The 19102-nt window shown below is 40.6% G+C and overlaps 1 protein-coding gene across 1 annotated transcript in view; it reads left to right on the top strand.

Moving 5' to 3' along the window:
• The first annotated feature begins 593 nt into the window (after window positions 1–593).
• The window catches only part of P4ha3 (prolyl 4-hydroxylase subunit alpha 3), a 29895-nt gene continuing 11386 nt past the window's right edge, over window positions 594–19102 (top strand). Inside the window, exons 1-8 of the mRNA XM_010603343.3 lie at window positions 594–634; window positions 1138–1280; window positions 2044–2267; window positions 6617–6766; window positions 10383–10434; window positions 12483–12646; window positions 12881–13057; window positions 17522–17586. Of these exons, the coding sequence (XP_010601645.1) occupies window positions 594–634; window positions 1138–1280; window positions 2044–2267; window positions 6617–6766; window positions 10383–10434; window positions 12483–12646; window positions 12881–13057; window positions 17522–17586 (1016 nt within the window). The remainder of the gene's footprint in view (window positions 635–1137; window positions 1281–2043; window positions 2268–6616; window positions 6767–10382; window positions 10435–12482; window positions 12647–12880; window positions 13058–17521; window positions 17587–19102) is intronic.

Here is a 19102-nt window from a genome sequence, read left to right as displayed (position 1 = left end):
TGGACACAGTGGTACACACCTGTAGTCCCAATACTTTGAGAGGCTGAGGCAGGAAGATCACAAATTCAAGCCAGCCTGAACAATTTAGCAACTAAGAGAGACCTTATCTCAAAATAAAAAGGACTAGGTACATAACTCAGTAATGGGGATATAAGGTTCAGTGCCCAGTACTGCAATCAATCAATTAATAATAAAATAAAATATAAAACAAAATCTGCACTAAGGACTGTTGGGAGGATCAATGAGACAGTATAATTAAGGGTGCCAATACATGGAAAGGGCTCAATAAATAGTAGCCATCAATATTCTAACAAATGCTTTCAGTATCAGTTTAAGTGTCATCACTTCTGGGAAAGCTTCCTTTTCTCCTTGCAGCACCCACTTGGGTTATATGCCCTGCTTACAAATTGCCATAGTGTTATATGCTTACATATCAAAGCATGTATCAAAATTCTCGTAATTCTCGTAATTCTCGTAATTCATTCAACAATGTTTCTGAGTTTCTACCAGACACTAACTATTGGAAATAGGATGACAAACAGCAAGGAAAAAAAAAAAACGTTCTCGTTTGTAAACTCCATGGGAGCGGGACCATGTCTTGTACTTGCATCGCTAGCATGTTGCCTGATATACAGTAATTGTGTGTTGTACACTGACTTATTCAACGAGCAAATGAGTAAGCCCACTTCTGTTGTATTTGAGTTTTCATGTTCTTTGTGCTTATGTGGCTGTTTGTTTAAATTATTTCATGAGTCTCAGGAGAATTCGCCCTTAAATTTGAACTGTTCTTCCCCCATCCCCCACTCCCCAGTGATGGAGATCAAACCCAAGGCTTCATGCGAGCTAGACAAGTGTTTTACCACTGAGCTACACCTCCTAGACCTATTTTAGCTAATCATTTGTGTTTTGTTTTGATACTGCTTTTTAAGACAGGATCTTACTTTGTAGTCCAGGCTAGCCTTGAACTCACTGTGTAACCCATGCTGGCCTTAAATTTGACGTATTTCTGCCTCAGCCTCTTGAGTGCTGGGATTAAAGGCATGCCTCATCATGATCCACAAAGTGTGCACACCATGACAGCTTCCTTAGGTATATGATTGTATCAGAAGGTGAAAATATTATATTTCTCTCTTTCAGATTCTATGACAAGGTACTTTCCTTGCATGAAGATCCAGCAACCCCTGTGGCTAACCCTCTGCTTGCCTTTACTCTCATCAAACGCTTGCAGTCTGACTGGAGGAATGTGGTACATAGTCTGGAAGCCAGTGAGAACATCCGAGGTAATGAGGAGGAGGGCTGGAGGGTGAGAAAGAAGCTTCTATCTCCTAGCTCAGTGTTAAGGAGAGAGATTCTGTCGGGATATGGTGAAGGCTAGTTGAGTAGATAGGTATTATGTGATCTTAGCTCTTGTAAATCCAAACAATTAGATCCCCTTGCTAATAGGTTTATATGATTATAGATTAGTAAAGACTTTCATACCCACTATCCTATTTGATCTTTACTACAATTCTATTAGAAGTACAGGATTATTATCCCTTCTATTTATGTATAAAAGGTAATGGTATTCCAATAGTTTCTATTTCATTAAGGTTTTCATTTGAAAATGGGATAATACAATGTGATCTAGTAAGATCACTTTCCTAATATGTTCTACTTTGTACTTCAACAAGTTTGTTGGCTTTTGAGAAGTGAAGAGAAAGAGTTGTCTCCTTAAAGAGCAAGATTCCTGGAGGAATACAGGATGGGACAATAGTATGTGCCTTATTTTTAGTCCCCATCCATTCATTCTGAATGTTCCTCTACTGTGTTCCAGCGACTGTGGTTGAACAAAAAGAAAAATGAAATATCTTGTGAACTGTTTGGATAGGTAGTCATGTCCTGTTTATTTTAAATGCTCACCACCTGTTTGTGTGTGTGTTTGTGCAATAGGGACCAAACCCAGGGCCTCATGCATGCTAAGCAAGTGCTGTACCACTGAGCTACCCACCCAACTCTACCATGTGTTCTTTTGAAGGACAGATTATGTTTTTACTACCTTTACAGCTCTGAAGGACGGTTATGAGAAGGTGGAGCAAGAACTTCCTGCCTTTGAGGACCTGGAGGGCGCAGCACGGGCCCTGATGAGGCTGCAGGATGTATACATGCTCAATGTAAAGGGTCTTGCCCGGGGTGTCTTTCAGAGAGTCACTGGCTCTGCTGTCACTGACCTATACAGTCCTAGGCGGCTCTTCTCACTCACAGCAGATGACTGCTTCCAAGTAGGCAAGGTAATGACATTCACAGAGGGTCAGTTGCTCAGCCTTAGTTTCTCATGGATGAAATAACTATGTCCCTATTGTATGTGTATAGATAGATAGATAGATAGATAGATAGATGGCAGTAAACTTGGAAATTTGATGCTATTCTCACTTTTAGCTTAAGCTTCAGAGGGTAGATAAATAAAATTATACAATTGTAAGCAGTAAACTAAATTTTGAACCTAGTCTTTTAACTCTAGATTCCACCACCTTTCCATGGGAAAGTGATCTTATACTTAGGAAAGCCTATGAGTGAAAGAGATGTTATTAATTATGCCAGGACAACAAACATAAACTAGGTAAAATGATCCATTGGTTGCCCTAACTATAGCCCCTGCCAGAAGATGAACCACTGAATGGAAAAGGAAAGCAGGGAAGAGTGTGAGAAGAGGATAAGAGATGATGGTGTGAAGGTAAGATCATAGAAATTCAGCTCCTGAGACCTTCTGGAAACCCCTGCAGTGTTTCCTAAGTTTTCAGAAATACTAAATTAAATGAGTGTAAAAATGCTGAAGCCATCCACTTTAATTTTACTCAAGGAAACAGGTTTCAGGAACCTCCTACATGATGTATTTAATCTTCAGTCATAAGTTAAAGCCACACTTGAAGTAATTATAATATACTCTTTTCCAACCCTTTGCCTTAGAAAGCAATGGAGTAAATCTCTCTCCTTTATTTAATTTTGAAGATATACATTGTAGGAGAGTGAATTTTTCTTGGCTTCTACCATATTCATCAACAGATCTGAGAGTAGGCCTCACAAGTCCTGGTTCCAAATTTTAGGGATCAGTTTTCCAAATTAATTCAGAGTTCATTGCCCTGAATTTCTCTACATACCGGTCTCCCTTACTGAGGTGTTGAGCAGAATTAGCCATCATTATTTTCATGGATAATATAAATTTAAGCCAGTTAAAATAGTCTGAGGTATGGTACCAACAGTCTTCATCAGTGAGACCTTTCTGAAACTAAAACCATATGTTGAAAATTCATTAAACTCTTTCCAGAAGTCTTGCTGGCAATCGTTTTTTCTGTGTGTATTTTCCTGTATCGAAAGCTAAAACATTTAAATGTAAGAAAAATACTAAAATAACAAGAAAGTATGTTTATAATTGAAATGTGACATATGTTCAAGTTCTGCTATATTTTAGATTTTTAAAAAGAATTTTTAAAAGATGTTACATACATTTAAAGCCCCACTTTTTTTGTTTGTTTGTTTGTTTTGTTTTTTGTTTTGGAGGAGTTGTTTTGTTTTTTTGAGACAGGGTCTCACTGCGTGGTTGAGACTGACCTGGAAATCACTATGTAACCCAGGCTGGTCTCAAACTCACAGCAATCCTCCTGTCTCAGCCTCCCAAGTGCTGGGATTAAAGGCATGTGCCACCATGCATGGCTAAAGCCCCACTCTTAACTACCCACCTCTCTGCCCCTTCTATGCTACCCTTGCCTAGTTACCATTATCCTAAACCACATAGTACATGCTGTTTTGAATTAAGCTTCTTTTACTCTGCACATTAATATCTATTAAATTCATCCACACTGTTGCATTTGTTAGTATTCATTCCTTTTTATTACTGAGCAGTATCCAATTTTTACACAGTGTTATCCAGCATTAATTTTTTATACCTAGATTGTTTCCAGTGTGGGCTACTGTAAATAAAGCTGCTATTAACATTCTTAGGTATGTGCTGTGAGCATTTGTCTTCATTTCTCTTGGGTGAGTACTGTGAATAGAATTGCCAGGTGGAAGAATAAACTTCAATAATTACAAACATGTGGCCAGATTTGTTTCACCAGTACTTACCCAATCCCTCCCTCTATGGGTTATTTTAAAGCAAACTGGCCTTTCTGTTTTCTGAGATTTTTGTCTAATTCCACTACTGCACAGTGCTGTCTTGATTCTTCTCATAATGGATTATTTTCTGATATAGTTTATCTTGTTTGATTTATAGTTTATTTTCAGCAAGTTATCCCCCAGACATACACACTTACCCTTCCCCTCAGAACCTCTCTGTGCCCAGAGCTGCGGGAAATCCCTCCAGAGTTTAAGATTTTCTTCTACCAGGAACATAGGTATAGGTCTTAGATCCATATTTATACTGATTTATTGGCCCAGTGATTCCTTGACCATATGAATATTATAAATTCAAACTCTAAACTCACACGAAGCATAGCCTCACAACTGTAAACATTCCAAGGTAACATTTTATTTCTCTACATAGAGACCAGACAGAAACAAATCTGCTTTCTTGTCTCCTTAAGCCAGTGGATAATTATTTTCCTAGTCTACCCTTTTGCTTAAGGTGTAGTTTTTCATGGGATCCAGTTTATAAGGATGTTTTAGTCTCAACTTGAAGGTCTGGTGAGGGGGTCTTCTGTTCTCATGTGGGCATTTTATCCTCCAAGTCAGAACGACAGATGCCCACCTCAGTGCTCTACAGCTTCAGCATCTGCTCATAAGCTTATTGCTTGGGTTTTCAGCTAATTTTTGTTTCTATTGCCTGATATTTTTCCATTTCCTCTTGAAGATATATCATAAAATGCCATTTATACCTCATTCCAAATGTCTAAATACTTATGTTTGGAAGAATTCAGGTTACCTCAATGTATTATATTGCTGTTACTTGAAGCTTTTTGAGGAAATATTAATTAAATAAATGGGGATGTGGCTCCGTGGTACAAGGTCCTGGATTCACTCTCCAGAATGGGGGGGGGGAAGCAGATTAAATAGGAAAAGTTCTCTCATTTCTTATTATTATTCAGCTCAACCTTTTTACAAATGGATAACTTGAGGCAGCTTCATTTAATAGGAGTTACTTTATTATTTAGGCTGCAGAGTTCTGGTATCTAGGTCTGCCCTGTCTGGAAGTTACACTGGAATTAGATCATTCTGTAAGAGCTCTCCCAACTCCGTGATTTTATAGTTCCATGTTGGTTCCAGCATTAATTTCCAGTGATTGCACCTGCAGGTATGGTATTCTAGTTAACTATAAACTATTAGGAGACAGGAGTCATGTCTGGTACGTGTTGCCCTGCATTCTGATATTTAATCAGAACAGATGCTGCCAGGCGTGGTGGCACACGCCTGTAATCCCAGCACTCGGGAGGCTGAGACAGGAGGATCGCTGTCAGTTCGAGACCAGCCTGGGCTACATAGTGAGTTCCAGGTCAGCCTCAACTACATAGTGAGACCCTGTCTCAACAAACAAACAAACAAACAAACAGAACAGATGCACCAGGCTCCCACAGCATTCCCATGTCTGCCTTCGTTATGGTGACTAATGCACTATGTTATAGTGACTGCATTCTTCATGTGTCCTCACTTGATTCAGGGTCTTCAAGGACAAGGACCACCAGGTACAAAACACTGAGCAAATATTGAGTAAATGAATGAATTGTTACCAGTAATATCTTCCTAAAAGCATGACGTTCAAGACTGTAATTAGGCTAGTCTATGTTCTCTTTCAAGGTTCATTTTCTTCACTTTAGTTTACAGCCCCAATGGATTACATGAACATATTCTTGCTTTTGGCTTCCTTTTATGCCATTCTTTCATCTTTTTGTGGTTTTGCTTGTTTGCTTTTGTGTGTGTGTGTGTTTGAGACAAGGTCTCACTATGTAGTTGAGACTGCCCTGGAACTCACTATGTAGCCCAAATTGGTCTCGAATTCACAGCAATCCCCCTGCCTCAGCCTCCCGAGTGCTGGGATTACAGGCGTGTGCCACCACGCCCAGCCTACCATTCCTTCATTTTAAAATGCACTTCCTCCCTATCTTTGCTTACTTAAATCCTTTTTCCTTCTTCAAGAAAGGCCCATCCCTTGCTGGGCGTGGTGGTACACGCTGTGAGTTCAAAACCAGCCTGAGCTACATAGTGAGTTCCAGGTCAGACTCAAAACTAAGTAGTGAGACCTTGTCTCAAAAAACCAAAAAAGAAAAAAAAAAAAAAAGAAAAAGAAAGGCCCATCCCAGATGCCACACTTTCAGTGACATCCACTGAGATTCCCAAGTCTCTTCCCTTTTCTATGCCTCCACAGCATATTCTTTTAAGCACTTTTGCTGCACTGCCCCATGTTATAGTTACTTGAGTTCATGTCTGTCTTCTCTCTCAAATTAGAATTGCTTCATAAGTGCAAGAACTCTTGTGTCTTCTCTCCATGTAATAGAATGCCTTATTAATAGGTGCTTAATAAATTGGAAAAAAAAGTGAATTTTGAGGACATACATTCTTGGGTTCCAAAGGCCCTGTTACTCTGAATTATCGTGTCCTTTCCCCTGGCGATGGGCTGAGATTTTAGCGTGGTGTACTGTATTCCCTGCAGGTGGCCTATGACATGGGAGATTACTACCATGCCATTCCATGGCTGGAGGAGGCTGTCAGTCTCTTCAGAGTATCTTATGGAGAGTGGAAGACAGAGGATGAGGCAAGTCTAGAAGACGCCTTGGATCATTTGGCCTTTGCCTGTTTCCAGGTAGGGAAGTAAGTGAAGCTCACTGCTTCGTTATCACAAATGTAATGCTTTACATCTTTTTGTTTGTTTGTTTTGGGTTTGGGTTTTGTTGTTGTTGTTGTTTGAGACAGGGTCTCACTATGTAGTTGAGACTGACATGAAACTCACTATGTAGCCTAAACTGGTCTCGAACTCACAGTGATCCTCCTGCCTCAGCCTCCCAAGTGCTGGGATAATAGGCATGTGCCACCATGCCTGGTGCTTTACATCTGTTTTATAACTTTCTAAGCATTCTCATGCCTCTTAATCTGTTTCATCTGCCCAAATGTGAGGGAAGTTATTTTATTATTTCCATATATATTAATATGAGTAAATGGAGTCTCCAAAAAAATTCTTGAGTTATCACAAAGTTCATAGAACTGGTCTTAGAACCCAAGACAAGTCTCTTACCTATAGCAACAGCGTCTGGATCCACAAATCTTTAACAAGGTCATCATAATTGTAAGTCACCCATTTGCACTGTCGACAACTGATAACTCTTCACAGATAGTGCCATGGACGAAGAAATCTGATTATGTCACTGAGCCATAGTTGCAGCCTCCGTGCCTCCTGCAGGTGTCATCTTTTCTTGACACTGTTGACCTACTACCTACTGTGCTTCCCATGGCAGTTCATTCCCTGAAGATTAAACAGCTGCCCTCCCCTTGTGCTGATGATTCCATTCTCCACTAGAATTGTACCTTCTTCAAGAATAGGCTGTGAAGCCAGTTCCCTGATGTATCAGTCAGTGCTTACTGGAGAAAGAGATCTAATGTAAGATCTACAAATACATAATAAATTACAAGATTGGCTTACAGTGGCCACCCCCAGAATCAGGTGTGGAAAGGCGCCAAAGGACTGTCTTTGAGTACTGGAGATCTGAAGGATCCAGTCAAAGGCCTAGAGCTCACTGTAGCCTACACAAGTCCATATCAGGAGGCTGAAGGGTCTGCAGTGGAAGGCTGAAGGGTCAAAGCCAGGATACAACATTCCAGGTGAAGGTGAAGACTAGAGCTCCTGCAAAGAAACAGAAGCAAACCTTCCTTCTTTGTTTCCCTTTTATTCCATTTGGGTGAAAAGCCTATTGGTTAGGGTCACTCACACCCAAGGTGGGTCTTCAGTCTTTAGTAAATGCCTTCAGCCACACCCACAACTATGCTGATCCAATTTAGTTGGGCATTTGAGTTTCCAATGCTAATAAACCATTTTTATTCCCTTTTTTACCTTCCTGTACTGGGGACCAAATCTAGGGTATGCTGGACAAGCATTTTACCACTGAGCTACATACCCGCCTCCAAGTTCCTTTTTCTTTCCCCCTTGTCCTGAGAAAAAGGAGGATATGGGTGTTCCAAATCCACTTATTGCTGGGAGAACAGATTTATGCTCAAGTGCAGTCCTTTTCCTTCCATGAAAGTTTCAGTAAATGGATCTGTCATAAAGCGAACTTTTTCTAACTCTCCTGCCCCATTGCTACACAGCAGAGCAAAAACAGAATAACTGTAATGTGACAATGAGAAGAGATTGAGTTTTAACAGGGAAGAAAAAGGAGAATTGATGTACAGAGGCTCAGAAAAGGTAGACTAGTTAAAGCAGCTTACCCCATAAAGATAAGGTTTTAAATATGGTGCTTTCTTATTAGTTTTGTTTTGTTTCTTCCTAACTCTTGTGACAAATTTCTCCTCTGCTCATTGGTAGACTCTCCTTTCAGAGGTGCTTTGCCTGGCAAGATTCTATTTCCCAGAGTAGGGCCAGCTCGAACGTTACCCACTTTGTGTAGCTTTTTCTATATGCTCTCACAGTGCACTTTTTTTTTAATGCCAAAGTAATAAAACATATAAGATTTTACCTCATAGATGATTTATTTATCTCTTCCCTTTCTCCCAGTAAATTAAAGAAGTAAATGTCCTTTCGTGGATTTTTTTGTTATTGTATAAAATGTAATAGATTTCTTCATAACATATTTTAGTAAAAGAGTGTTTAGGAGCTGCTGATAATGAGAGACAGTAGAGGATGGTGATTAAACCAGAGGTTCAGAAATCACACAGAGCAAGGCTCAAATTCCGTGAAAACCTGGTGACTTGCTTGACTTCCCTGGGCCTCAATTTTCTTATCTGTAAAAGGAGAATAACAAGGCTGCTTATCTCAAAGCGTTGCTGTGAAGATTAAATGAGCTAATCCATGCAGAGCTTTTGACACGTGTCACACACCATGCACTAGTAAGTGTAAGCTGTTGTTGTATAAACGTGTGCTCTCCTTTTCCATTTAATGTGGCTTTCTTTGATACTGGGGATTGAATCCAGAGCCTTTGCCCTAAGATGCATCCCCAACCTTTTAAAATTGTTTTTATTTTAAGTCAGGGTTTTACTAAGTCTCTTAAATTGCTCACACTGGGCTCAAACTTGTGATATTCCTGCCTCAGCTACCCAGAGTGCTGGGGTTACAGATGTGCATTACCACACTTAGCTAATGTTACTTAATGTGTATATTTCCAAAGAAATTTAACTGGGAACCAAAAGGAACTCCTTGTTCTTCATAAAATATAATATTACTATAAAGCTCTTGAGCTTTAAATCTATGTAAAATTGTGTTTTAATTCTCTCCATCTCAGAGTGTGAAAAGCTATCACACTCTGAGTTAATATTTGGCAATGCAAGATAGTCAGAGATCACTTCTGCAAAGTATAGAGCATAATAATTCATGATAATAAATAATTGGAAATAATCTCTGCTCCCAACAATAGTGAGATGTTTGTCATCTATAATGTAGTTTCTGGATGGAATAAAATACAGCCACAAAAAATGCTATCTGCAAAGATTTTGTATTAATATAGAAACCATTATGAAGCTGAGCATGGGGGCATACGCTGTAATCCCAGCACTCTTTGAGACTAAGGCAGAAGGATCACAAATTTGAGCCTACCCTGGGCAACTTAGAGACAGCAAGACCTTGGCTCAAATTGCAAATATAAAATTTTAAAAGGCTGAGATGTGAATTAGTGCAAAGTCCTGGGTTCAATCCCTAGTACCATAAAAAGCAAAAGAACAAAATAAAATTTAAAATTCTGATAACAATAGAGTAAAATAATCAGGATATGAAAATGTAAAAAAAATATGATTGTAACTATGTAAAAATCATGTATTATTCAAAGTTCTTTCTCTAGAAAGTACTGAGTCTGGGGAACAAATTGTATTTTTACAAGAATTTTATAGTTTCATTTAAATTTCATAACAAAATATCACAACCTCTTATAACTATATGGTTTTGCTCACTTTGAGACTTAGGAGCACTTCAAGAATGTTCATTTTTATTTTTCTATTGAGTAAATGTTTAATGTTTATTAAATTTAATGTTTATTAGATTACTGTTATTTTCCTGGGCAGGGTGGTACTAAGTCATTTGTAAATGAGACAAAAGAGAGCTGATTTGCAGCGGGGCCCTAAATCCTCTACATGTCTAGTCTGCTGCTCTTTTCAGTGAGCTTTAGTATCTACTTGTGGTAAGAGCATAGTTTGCGTTTATAAAATTCAGTCAGTGATTTGGTCGGAGGCAATATCCTCAGTGTTGTTAATGCTTTCTTTTCTTTTTCTTTTTTAATAAGGCAGGAAATGTTTCATGTGCTCTCAGCCTCTCCCGAGAGTTTCTTCTCTACAGTAAGTGATAATAAAAGATAAGATGGCCATGGGTCTGACTTATGCTTCTGGCATTTAATTCGTTCAAGTAAAATATAAATATTTAATTTTATTATTATAATTCATAGTCCAAGGCATAGTTCAAATTTTGGGTGAAGCCTTAGTTATATGCAGATCAATACATCACAGATGATTAGATGGACAATGTGGAGAAGATATCAACCTGTCCCTCCCCAACTTGTTCCTTCAGTGGGAACAAGTCCAGGTTGGGAGCCTGTTAATCAGAGACATTTTAAAGACCTGGGCTTTGGAAGTATGCACAGGGATGCATGAAATCAAGGTTCTCTGTGTGTACAATTCATTTTGGCTGTTTTCAGAGAGCTATCTTCCTATAAAACTGAAGCTTACTTTGCTATGCCAGTTGACTGCAGAGTTCAGCTTTAGCCCCTTTTGAGGAGTGACTTACTAACAACAAAATGCCTTAAACTAGAGGGAGATGATTCCTAGCTGAGTTTTGTTTAAAATTTTGGTGGTAGGTGGCTCCATAGATTTTGACTCAATAAAGTGTTTAAATATTAAAATAAGGTACAAAACACTAGTATTTTAATTGTCTTAATATTTATAATATATTAGGACTTATGCTACATAATAGGACTTTATAACTATTCTAACTTTAGTACAGTCAGCCCACCATATCTGTGAGTTTTGTATCTGTGAATTTTGGATCAAAAATATTTGCCAAAAACATTGCATCTGTACTGAATGTGTGTAGACTTTTTTTATTGCATTTTCCATGAAAAATATATTATAATGACTATTTACATCACATTTCCACTACATTAGGTATTTTGGTATACATAGGTCCCTCCTGGATATTGAGGAACAATTCTAACATTATTCCTTTCCACTAATTTAGCAAACAGTAGGATATGAAAGTTGCTGCATAGTTTGGAAACACATGAGTGATTAGTAGTATAAACAAAATTAAAACTCGACTCTTCTTTATTTCTTTGTAGTTGATCTATTAAAATCCATCCCTCCCATGGGACCCAAGTTGTATGCCATCACAGTTTGGTGAAGTACAGCATGAAAAATTGAGGTTCATTCTAGCTTTACAATATTTTCATCGGTGTTTGGACTTTCCATTGCCATTCTCCAAAACTTTATTTCTCCTTTCGTTAGAAAGGAGCAGTAATTTCTGCTCCCTCCTCTCCTCTTGCCAGGGTGGTGGTGGTATGGTTAGAATCACATTGGGCTCCTCAGCTACCTTGACAGCATTAGAACAATTGAGCACCTCCTTTGGAGAAGCACTGAGAATCATGCACAGAGATCCAACTTGTAGCCAAACTGGCACAAACAGGTGGGCACAAGAACCAAGATCTACAATCCCTTTGTCCCATACTGTTCTGTTGTATGTCTAGGCCAGTTAGAAATTTTGAAGGATCTAGTGCAGCGGAGAAAGAATTAGCTTCCAATTCTCCAAGAAAGAATAATTTGGGTCTTTGTGCTACAGGCTTGGTCTCTGCAAACTTCTTTTCATGGCATTTACTTAGCATGTTTTCTTCCAGCTGATCATTAGACTCTAAACTCTGGGAAGTTATCCTTTAGTGCCATATCTGATATATACAAGATATTTATTGAACATCCTCATGGTCCCATGGCCTAAAAGTGTTAAATTCAACTTTCCTTCCCAAAGCTCTTTATACCTTCCAGTCCACCAATTAGTTTTTTTTTTGTTTGTTTGTTTGTTTTGAGACAGGGTCTCACTGTGTAGTTGAGACCGACCTGGAACTCACTGTGTAGCCCAGGCTGGTCTCGAACTCACTGCAATCCTCCTGTCTCAGCCTCCAGAGTGCTCGGATTACAGGCGTGTGCCACCACACCCAACAGTCAGTCAGTCTTCTTTTATACCAGATATTCTTCTGGAAATGAGGGCATTGATATGAGGAGTTTTTCAGCGTATTCATTTGCCAGACCTGTGTGACAATACAGTTGTAGGAAGTCTTGATAGCACTTCATAGGGCTACAGTCTGTTAGCCTGTATTATTCTGTGCTCTGATTTCCCCCAGGCCCAGAAAATAAGAGGATGGTCAGGAATGTGTTGAAGTATGAAAGGCTCTTGGCAGAGAGCCCTCACCAAGCAGTAGCTGAGACTGTCATCCAGAGGCCCAACGTGCCCCACCTGCAAACCAGAGACATGTATGAGGGCTTATGTCAGACCCTGGGTTCTCAGGTAGGATTCCACAGGGAAAGAGAAAGAGGGAGGACAGGCTTGGCTAGCAAGGGAGAAGCTGGAATTGGAACAGTGGAAGGGGGAAAAGCTGATGCATTGAAAACAATAATGTTCTTTTGGGCAGCATCTGAGTAACCACATTCTATATCTCTCACATTCTGGTCTTTTTATGCTGTAGATCCCCTGAGCTGCTAGACCCTTCTTTCTTATGCCGATTCTCCTCTGCCCTTCCAGCCCATTCACTACCAGATCCCAAGCCTCTATTGCTCCTATGAGACCAATTCTAGCCCCTATCTGCTGCTTCAGCCGGTCCGGAAGGAGGTCATCCACCTGGAGCCCTATGTTGCTCTCTACCATGACTTTGTCAGTGACTCAGAAGCTCAGAAAATTCGAGAGCTCGCAGAACCATGGGTGAGTGTTCCCAGAGCTTCGTGTGTCTGGACTTCAGGGTGAGAATAGGCAGCCTACACAGTTTTATCAGTCAGCCCAGGAGCTCAAAATTCCAGCCATTCCTTAGATCTCTATGGTGGAGAAAATCACAACAGTGGTTGCCTATGGAGGAAAAGGATTAATTGAGATGAGGTACCAAGGGATTTTTCTGGGATATTAAAAATATGCTCTCAGTATCTTCTTAAGTCTGTGGAGTACATGGCTGTATGCATTTGTCAAAACTCAGCAAATGTAGGGCTGGGGATTTAGTTCAGTGGTGCCCTGCATGCCTCACAAGCACAAGGTCCTGAGTTCAATCCCTGGTATCGGGGTGCAGGGGTGGGGTGGGGGGTACTTAGCAAATGTAAATGCTTGAGACCTGTGCATATCATTGCATGAAAATTTAACTTCAAAAAATACAAAGGAAGCTTCCTAAAATGTCAACCATGTGAAATGGTTGATTAAAGGAATGGGTTTGATTACGGTCATGTGGAGCTAGAGTCACAACAGAAACTTAGAAGTTAGTGTAGCTCTGCCCTACGCTGTCTCTACTGTGGAGCCACGTCTGACACAACAGCCTCTGTTTGAGACTTTGCCAGTCTTATGAGAGAGGAAAAAGACAGAGATAGCAAATGCCAGCTGGCTTTTAAAGCGTCTGCTTGAAATGGCAGACGTTACTTCCACTCACATGTCATTAGTTAAAGTCAAGTCTGTGGCTACCACTACAGGCAGTCTGTCTGTCCTTCCACGGGGCACCAAGCCAAGCTTGATACCAGTTGAAGGGGACATTTCATGACTTCCTTAGGAAATTGTGGTAATATTTAGAAAAAAAAATCATCTCTACAAACCTGTTGTCTCTTTAAAAGCGGCACATTGGGATGGGAGTGTATCTCATTGCGAGAGTACTTGCCTAGCATGTACAAGACTCTGGTTTGAGTCCTAGAACTGCAGAAAAATTAAAATGGCCCATTAATTCTGTCTCAGAATTATTTATGTCCACCTGGATGGCACAACCTTAATATGTGCTGTTTCATCTGGGTGGATATTTGTTCATCTTCAGTGGAACACAGCCTGCTCATGCCAGACGCTATGATCAGTGCTGGGGTTTCACAGAGAGATGACGTATCGCCCCTTTCCCTTTTGGTGCCTACTGAAAGGGGAGAGCAGATATTTACAACACACTGTGATTCACACCCCGTAAGAGGTATGCACAGAGTTGTGCTGTGGTGCCATGAGAATGTGAGCCTTTCTCTGAAGAGAAGACCGCTGCGGGGAGAGGAGGTAGCAGGCTCCACTGTGGGGTGAAAGCCATCTGCTGAACCAACTGGCAAACGGTACTCTAGAAAGACGAAGCCATAGCTTAAGGGCCTGGCATGTGGTGGGTGAAGTGTGCCTAGGATGGGGTAGAGAGAGGACAAAGGTTGACAAGGCTCAGAGTGAGCCCCCACTAACAAAGGCCATATGTGCCATGCTGGGCATTTGGATTTTATCCCAGGGGAGAGCTTGGGACAGTCTGACTGGCAAGGAGCATGATTAGATATGTAATTTTAAGGAAGTCTGACAGCAGACATGGATTGGAGGGAGAAGAACAGCAATAATTTCATCCATGAGCTTTTCCAGGCAAGTCTAGAATCTTGGTACGGAAGGTTTTGAGTTGATTAAGCTCCGTGGGTGATGGGACAGTGTGTTTTCAACAGCATCCACTTCTCAGGGAGCCAGCAGCCATATTTGGCTAGCAACAGCTTTTTCCTCAGAACAGCTCTGTTGCCATGGTGATGGGACAGGCCCTCCCCCCGCCATGTCCTTTGATTCCTTTATGTCCAGGTCATCTGTATGGCATGCGAAGGCCTTGCCATACTCCCTTCCCCCAGAAGTGTCTCCCTGGGGTTGCTGCAGCCTGTCTGACTTTTGGTTCTTCCAGGAATAACCCCGGGGTTTACATGGAGTAGTTACCAATGACAGAGCACAGCCGCCTCCAGGGCTCCTGTTGAATCTGTCTGCTTCTTATCCCGTTCACCCTCTCCCAGATCTCTTCTCTCTCTCTCTCTCTCTCTCTCTATCTATCTTTCCCTCTCCCTCCCCCCTTTTTCCTCCTCCCCCACTCCCACATCCTACCCATCTTTGAAGGCTCAGTTAAAACTCCAGGCATCCTTTGGACCTATTTTCCTGACTATTCTGGCCTACTTTCACTGTTTTTTGAGTGATCATGTTTTCCAGGACACTTTTTTGGAGCCACACAAATCAACCTATTCCTCCTCTGAACTCAGAGATTTTGTTGCCAGTTATGTGGTTGCATAATTTTGTTCTTTTCATCTTATTGTTATACAAAGTAACTGGTTTCCTTGCAGCATTTTCATACATAATAAAATGATTTTCCATCTCCCTATAAACATGCCTTAACCTCTCCTCCTCCTTCCTCTAATGCCCTTCTTCTTTTCTAATAGTCTGTGTGTGGCATTTGATTTCTAAATTTACTCTGCTATTTATGTATTGTTCCAGTATAACTGGCTATTCCATGAATACAGTGTAAACTAGCTGGCATCATATCTTTCTTTAAATGCCTTGCCCTGTGTTGTGCTTGTCCCAGCCAGAATAATCTTTTTTTGAGTTGAAGACTTGCTGTATTGCCCGGGCTGATCTGTTCTGGATCCTCTGGGTTGAAATGATTCTTCTGTCTCAGCCTCCTGAGTGCTGGGATATAGGCAAGTACCACTGCAACCAGCCAGAGTAATCTTTAAAACGTCAAATTTGACCTTCTAAATCCCTTACTTAAATTTTGTAATGGGTCACTTTGGCCCTTAATGCTTGCAAAGCTTCATGGTATGGCTTCTCTGCCACATCTCCCCCTTGCACTCGACACTATAGCCACAGCTTTGTTTTCTGGGAATGGTCTATGCCGTTTCACTTCTTTCTGTCTAGAACCCTCTACCCTGGACCTCTTTGCCTGTATCAGGTAAGTCTTGTGGACATCCTGGGAAGTCTTTGTGTTCTTCATAAGGATGAGCTGAGCTCCCTTCTCTGTTTTCATAGCACCCTGTACTTGCCCGTGTGGCTGCTGAATAACTTACAGGTAGGGATTTGTATTGTTTTTCTAACGCCTAGCACAGTACTTAGCACAGAAAACAACCAATAAATATGATGTTTGCTCCAAAAAATAATAAATGGCTTATAGGTAGACAATGAAATGATTGTTAAAGGAATTAGATATAAAGTAGCTCCTTACTTTAGGAGGGGTTATTCCCTAAGATTTTTTTTATTTTTTGGTCATTGATTTTGCCCTAAAATAAAAGATGGGATTGTCTCTCTATAAATTACTTGGGAGAGGATGCCAGGAAAAATTGGTGAAGGATAAATACAGCCAATATCAGTCTCCTGATTTCCAGCATCCTAATAATGCAGAACAAGAGGCTGAGAGGAAGTCCCAAGAACATGTTCGTGCATTGCATTTTATAGACAGAGAAATGGGTCCAAGGAAAAGAAATAGGCTTTTCCAATATTGAAAGACTGGATTGACAGCAGGAACAGTGATCTTAAAGAAGCTTTAGAGAAAGTCAGGGTTTCTGTGTCGTGTAATTCATTACCCTGGGCTGAGGCTGACTGCCTGGGAAGTACCAGGGTGGAGTTTGAGTCCCAGCAGCACCTTTCATCCCAGGGCCCTGTTTCATTCATTCGTTTAACCAGCACTGAGCACCTAATCCCTGCCAGGCCTTCTCTGCACTGTGGTGATACAGCCCTGAGACCAGACCGAGTCCCGGCCCTCAGGGTGCTGCCAATCTGATGATGGAGCCAGAGGTAGACACATCCTCATACAAATAATCTTTCTGTCCCTAGTATGGTGATTTTGCAATAAATAGGTACTTGTTACAAAAATAATTTAAATGCTATATCCAAACACTCACAACAAAATAGACATTCTGCTAAATTAGTAACTTCAGACCTATTGTAGTTCTTTCATATCAAGGCAGTTGTAGCAAAACCAATTGTGATTCTTTTTAAGGAAGGGATTTGGCCAGAAGTGTTTAAAAGGAGCAGGCTGTCTCTGAGCACAGATTTTCCTATTGTTGGAGATGTTTATTTAATTAAAGCAACACCAAGGGCTGCTTATAATCAGGCCCTGTGAGTAACCCTGTGGCACAGAGAGGAGAAATTACCTCAGTCTTGCAGATACCAAAGAGATTCAAATACCGGTTTATTTTAGTTCAACAAACTTTATTGAGTGTCTACCATCTACATCTAAGACTTACAGTAAAGGTTACTTTCAACCCTAATATCTTTGATCACTTATTATATTTTTATTGTCAAGATCAATGGCCATCATGTACAGAATATCCTTTAATGAGGGAGGACCTGGCAGTTGTGTTTATGCTTCAAAGAGGGGCATGTGTGCAGACAGCTCTTCTCTTTGCATTTTAACCACTTGGATTTTGTCCTGTGTTCTTACCCCAGCTCCAGAGATCAGTGGTGGCGTCAGGGGAAAAGCAATTACAAGTGGATTACCGCATCAGCAAAAGGTAAGACGGACTCAAAGACCAGGGACTCCTGCCAGTGCCTGCCCTCAGGCTAGGGCACAGCTGACTGCCAGGCCAGCAGCTGCCTTTCTGGGAAAGTCAAAGTTGCCCTTGGAAAACCCGTGATTAATTTTTTTTTAATATATTCTTTTTAAGAGGGAGAAGTTTCCACTTCCCGAACTCCAAGGGAATTAAATCATTTCAGGTTGTTAAATCATCTGAGGAATTAACTAGGAGGCCATTAGGGATAGACTTGAAAAAAAATCTGCTCTAAACCAAGATATAAACCTATAGTTGTTCTAATCAGGATCACTCTTCTGGAGAATACAGTCCTGCCACATTTGTAATTTGACTCTACAAGGTTCCATTCCCACATCCTGACTCATGCAAAGCAGGAGTTGCCAACACTCAGGCAAGAGGGATGAATAGAATCTCTGGACCCAAAGGCTTCTCCAGAGGAGCATATTCAACTGTGGGAGCCCAGCTTCACTCTGTTCCTGCCCCCACCCCAGTATTTGCACTATGAGGACAAGAATAGTGTTAGAGTAAGTCTCCAGCAAAGCCATGTGTGACAGTGACATCAGTTTCCCCGGGGGAGGCCAAATCTCAGGATGGGCTGCTAGGAAGTGAAGTTGAGAAGTGAAAGCTTTGATCAGAATCACTTTGGATTAACTTATTTGGTCTGGTACATTTAGGACCTTTCACATTAGAAGTTATTCTCTAAACTTTGGGAAGACGATGTGACCTTAATTGTTTTTCTAACTTTTCTGAAATTCTAGTGTCAGAGAGAAAATTCAACCTTCTATTTAGAGGCATTGCTTTTGGGGGAATAGATAGTGTCTTCTTCAGATCAAACTCCCTTCTCATTTTCTCCTTACATCACTCCTCAACCCTTTCAATTCTGCTTCTACACTCATAATTTTCCTGGGACTGGTCTCTCAAAGGTCACCAAAGAACTCCAAGTTGCCAAATCATTTTCTTGCTTACATACTTTCATGGTCTATCCATTATCAATGTCTTTAGTCCATATTCTGCTGCAATAATTGAATAAATACTACAGAATGTGTGAGAGAGAAAGAGATTGATGTGGCTCGTGCTTCTGCAGGATAGGAGGTTGGTGGGGGCCTTCTTGCTGCATTGTAACATGACAGAGGGCATCACGCGGCAAGCTCAGCTTTCCCTTCCTCTTATCAAGCTGTTGCTGCCATTACTGTACAATATAACTTTGTGTAACCCTAATTTCCTCCAAATGCCCCACCTCTAAATACCATTAAATGTATGAATTTGGGGACTCAGTTTCTAACACATTCTAACCATAGCAATCCACAAAGTCCAGATTGCTTACCATGATGTCCTTGTCTCTCTACATCACACCTACGCCTACCCCTCCAGACTTTTCTCTCATCGCTTCTTTCACAAGTGACATGCTTTCACGTTTGTACATATTATTTATTTGTTTGTTTTTTTGTTGTTGTTTTTTGTGGGTTTTCTTTTTCTTTTTTTTTCTTTTTTTTTTTTT

Source organism: Fukomys damarensis, unplaced genomic scaffold (assembly GCF_012274545.1).
Source record: "Fukomys damarensis isolate Sample0158 unplaced genomic scaffold, DMR_v1.0_HiC HiC_scaffold_16, whole genome shotgun sequence".
NCBI classification, from domain to species: Eukaryota; Metazoa; Chordata; class Mammalia; order Rodentia; family Bathyergidae; genus Fukomys; species Fukomys damarensis.
Note: the sequence above shows the minus strand (reverse complement) of the source record. Positions and strands in the feature narration are given on the sequence as shown.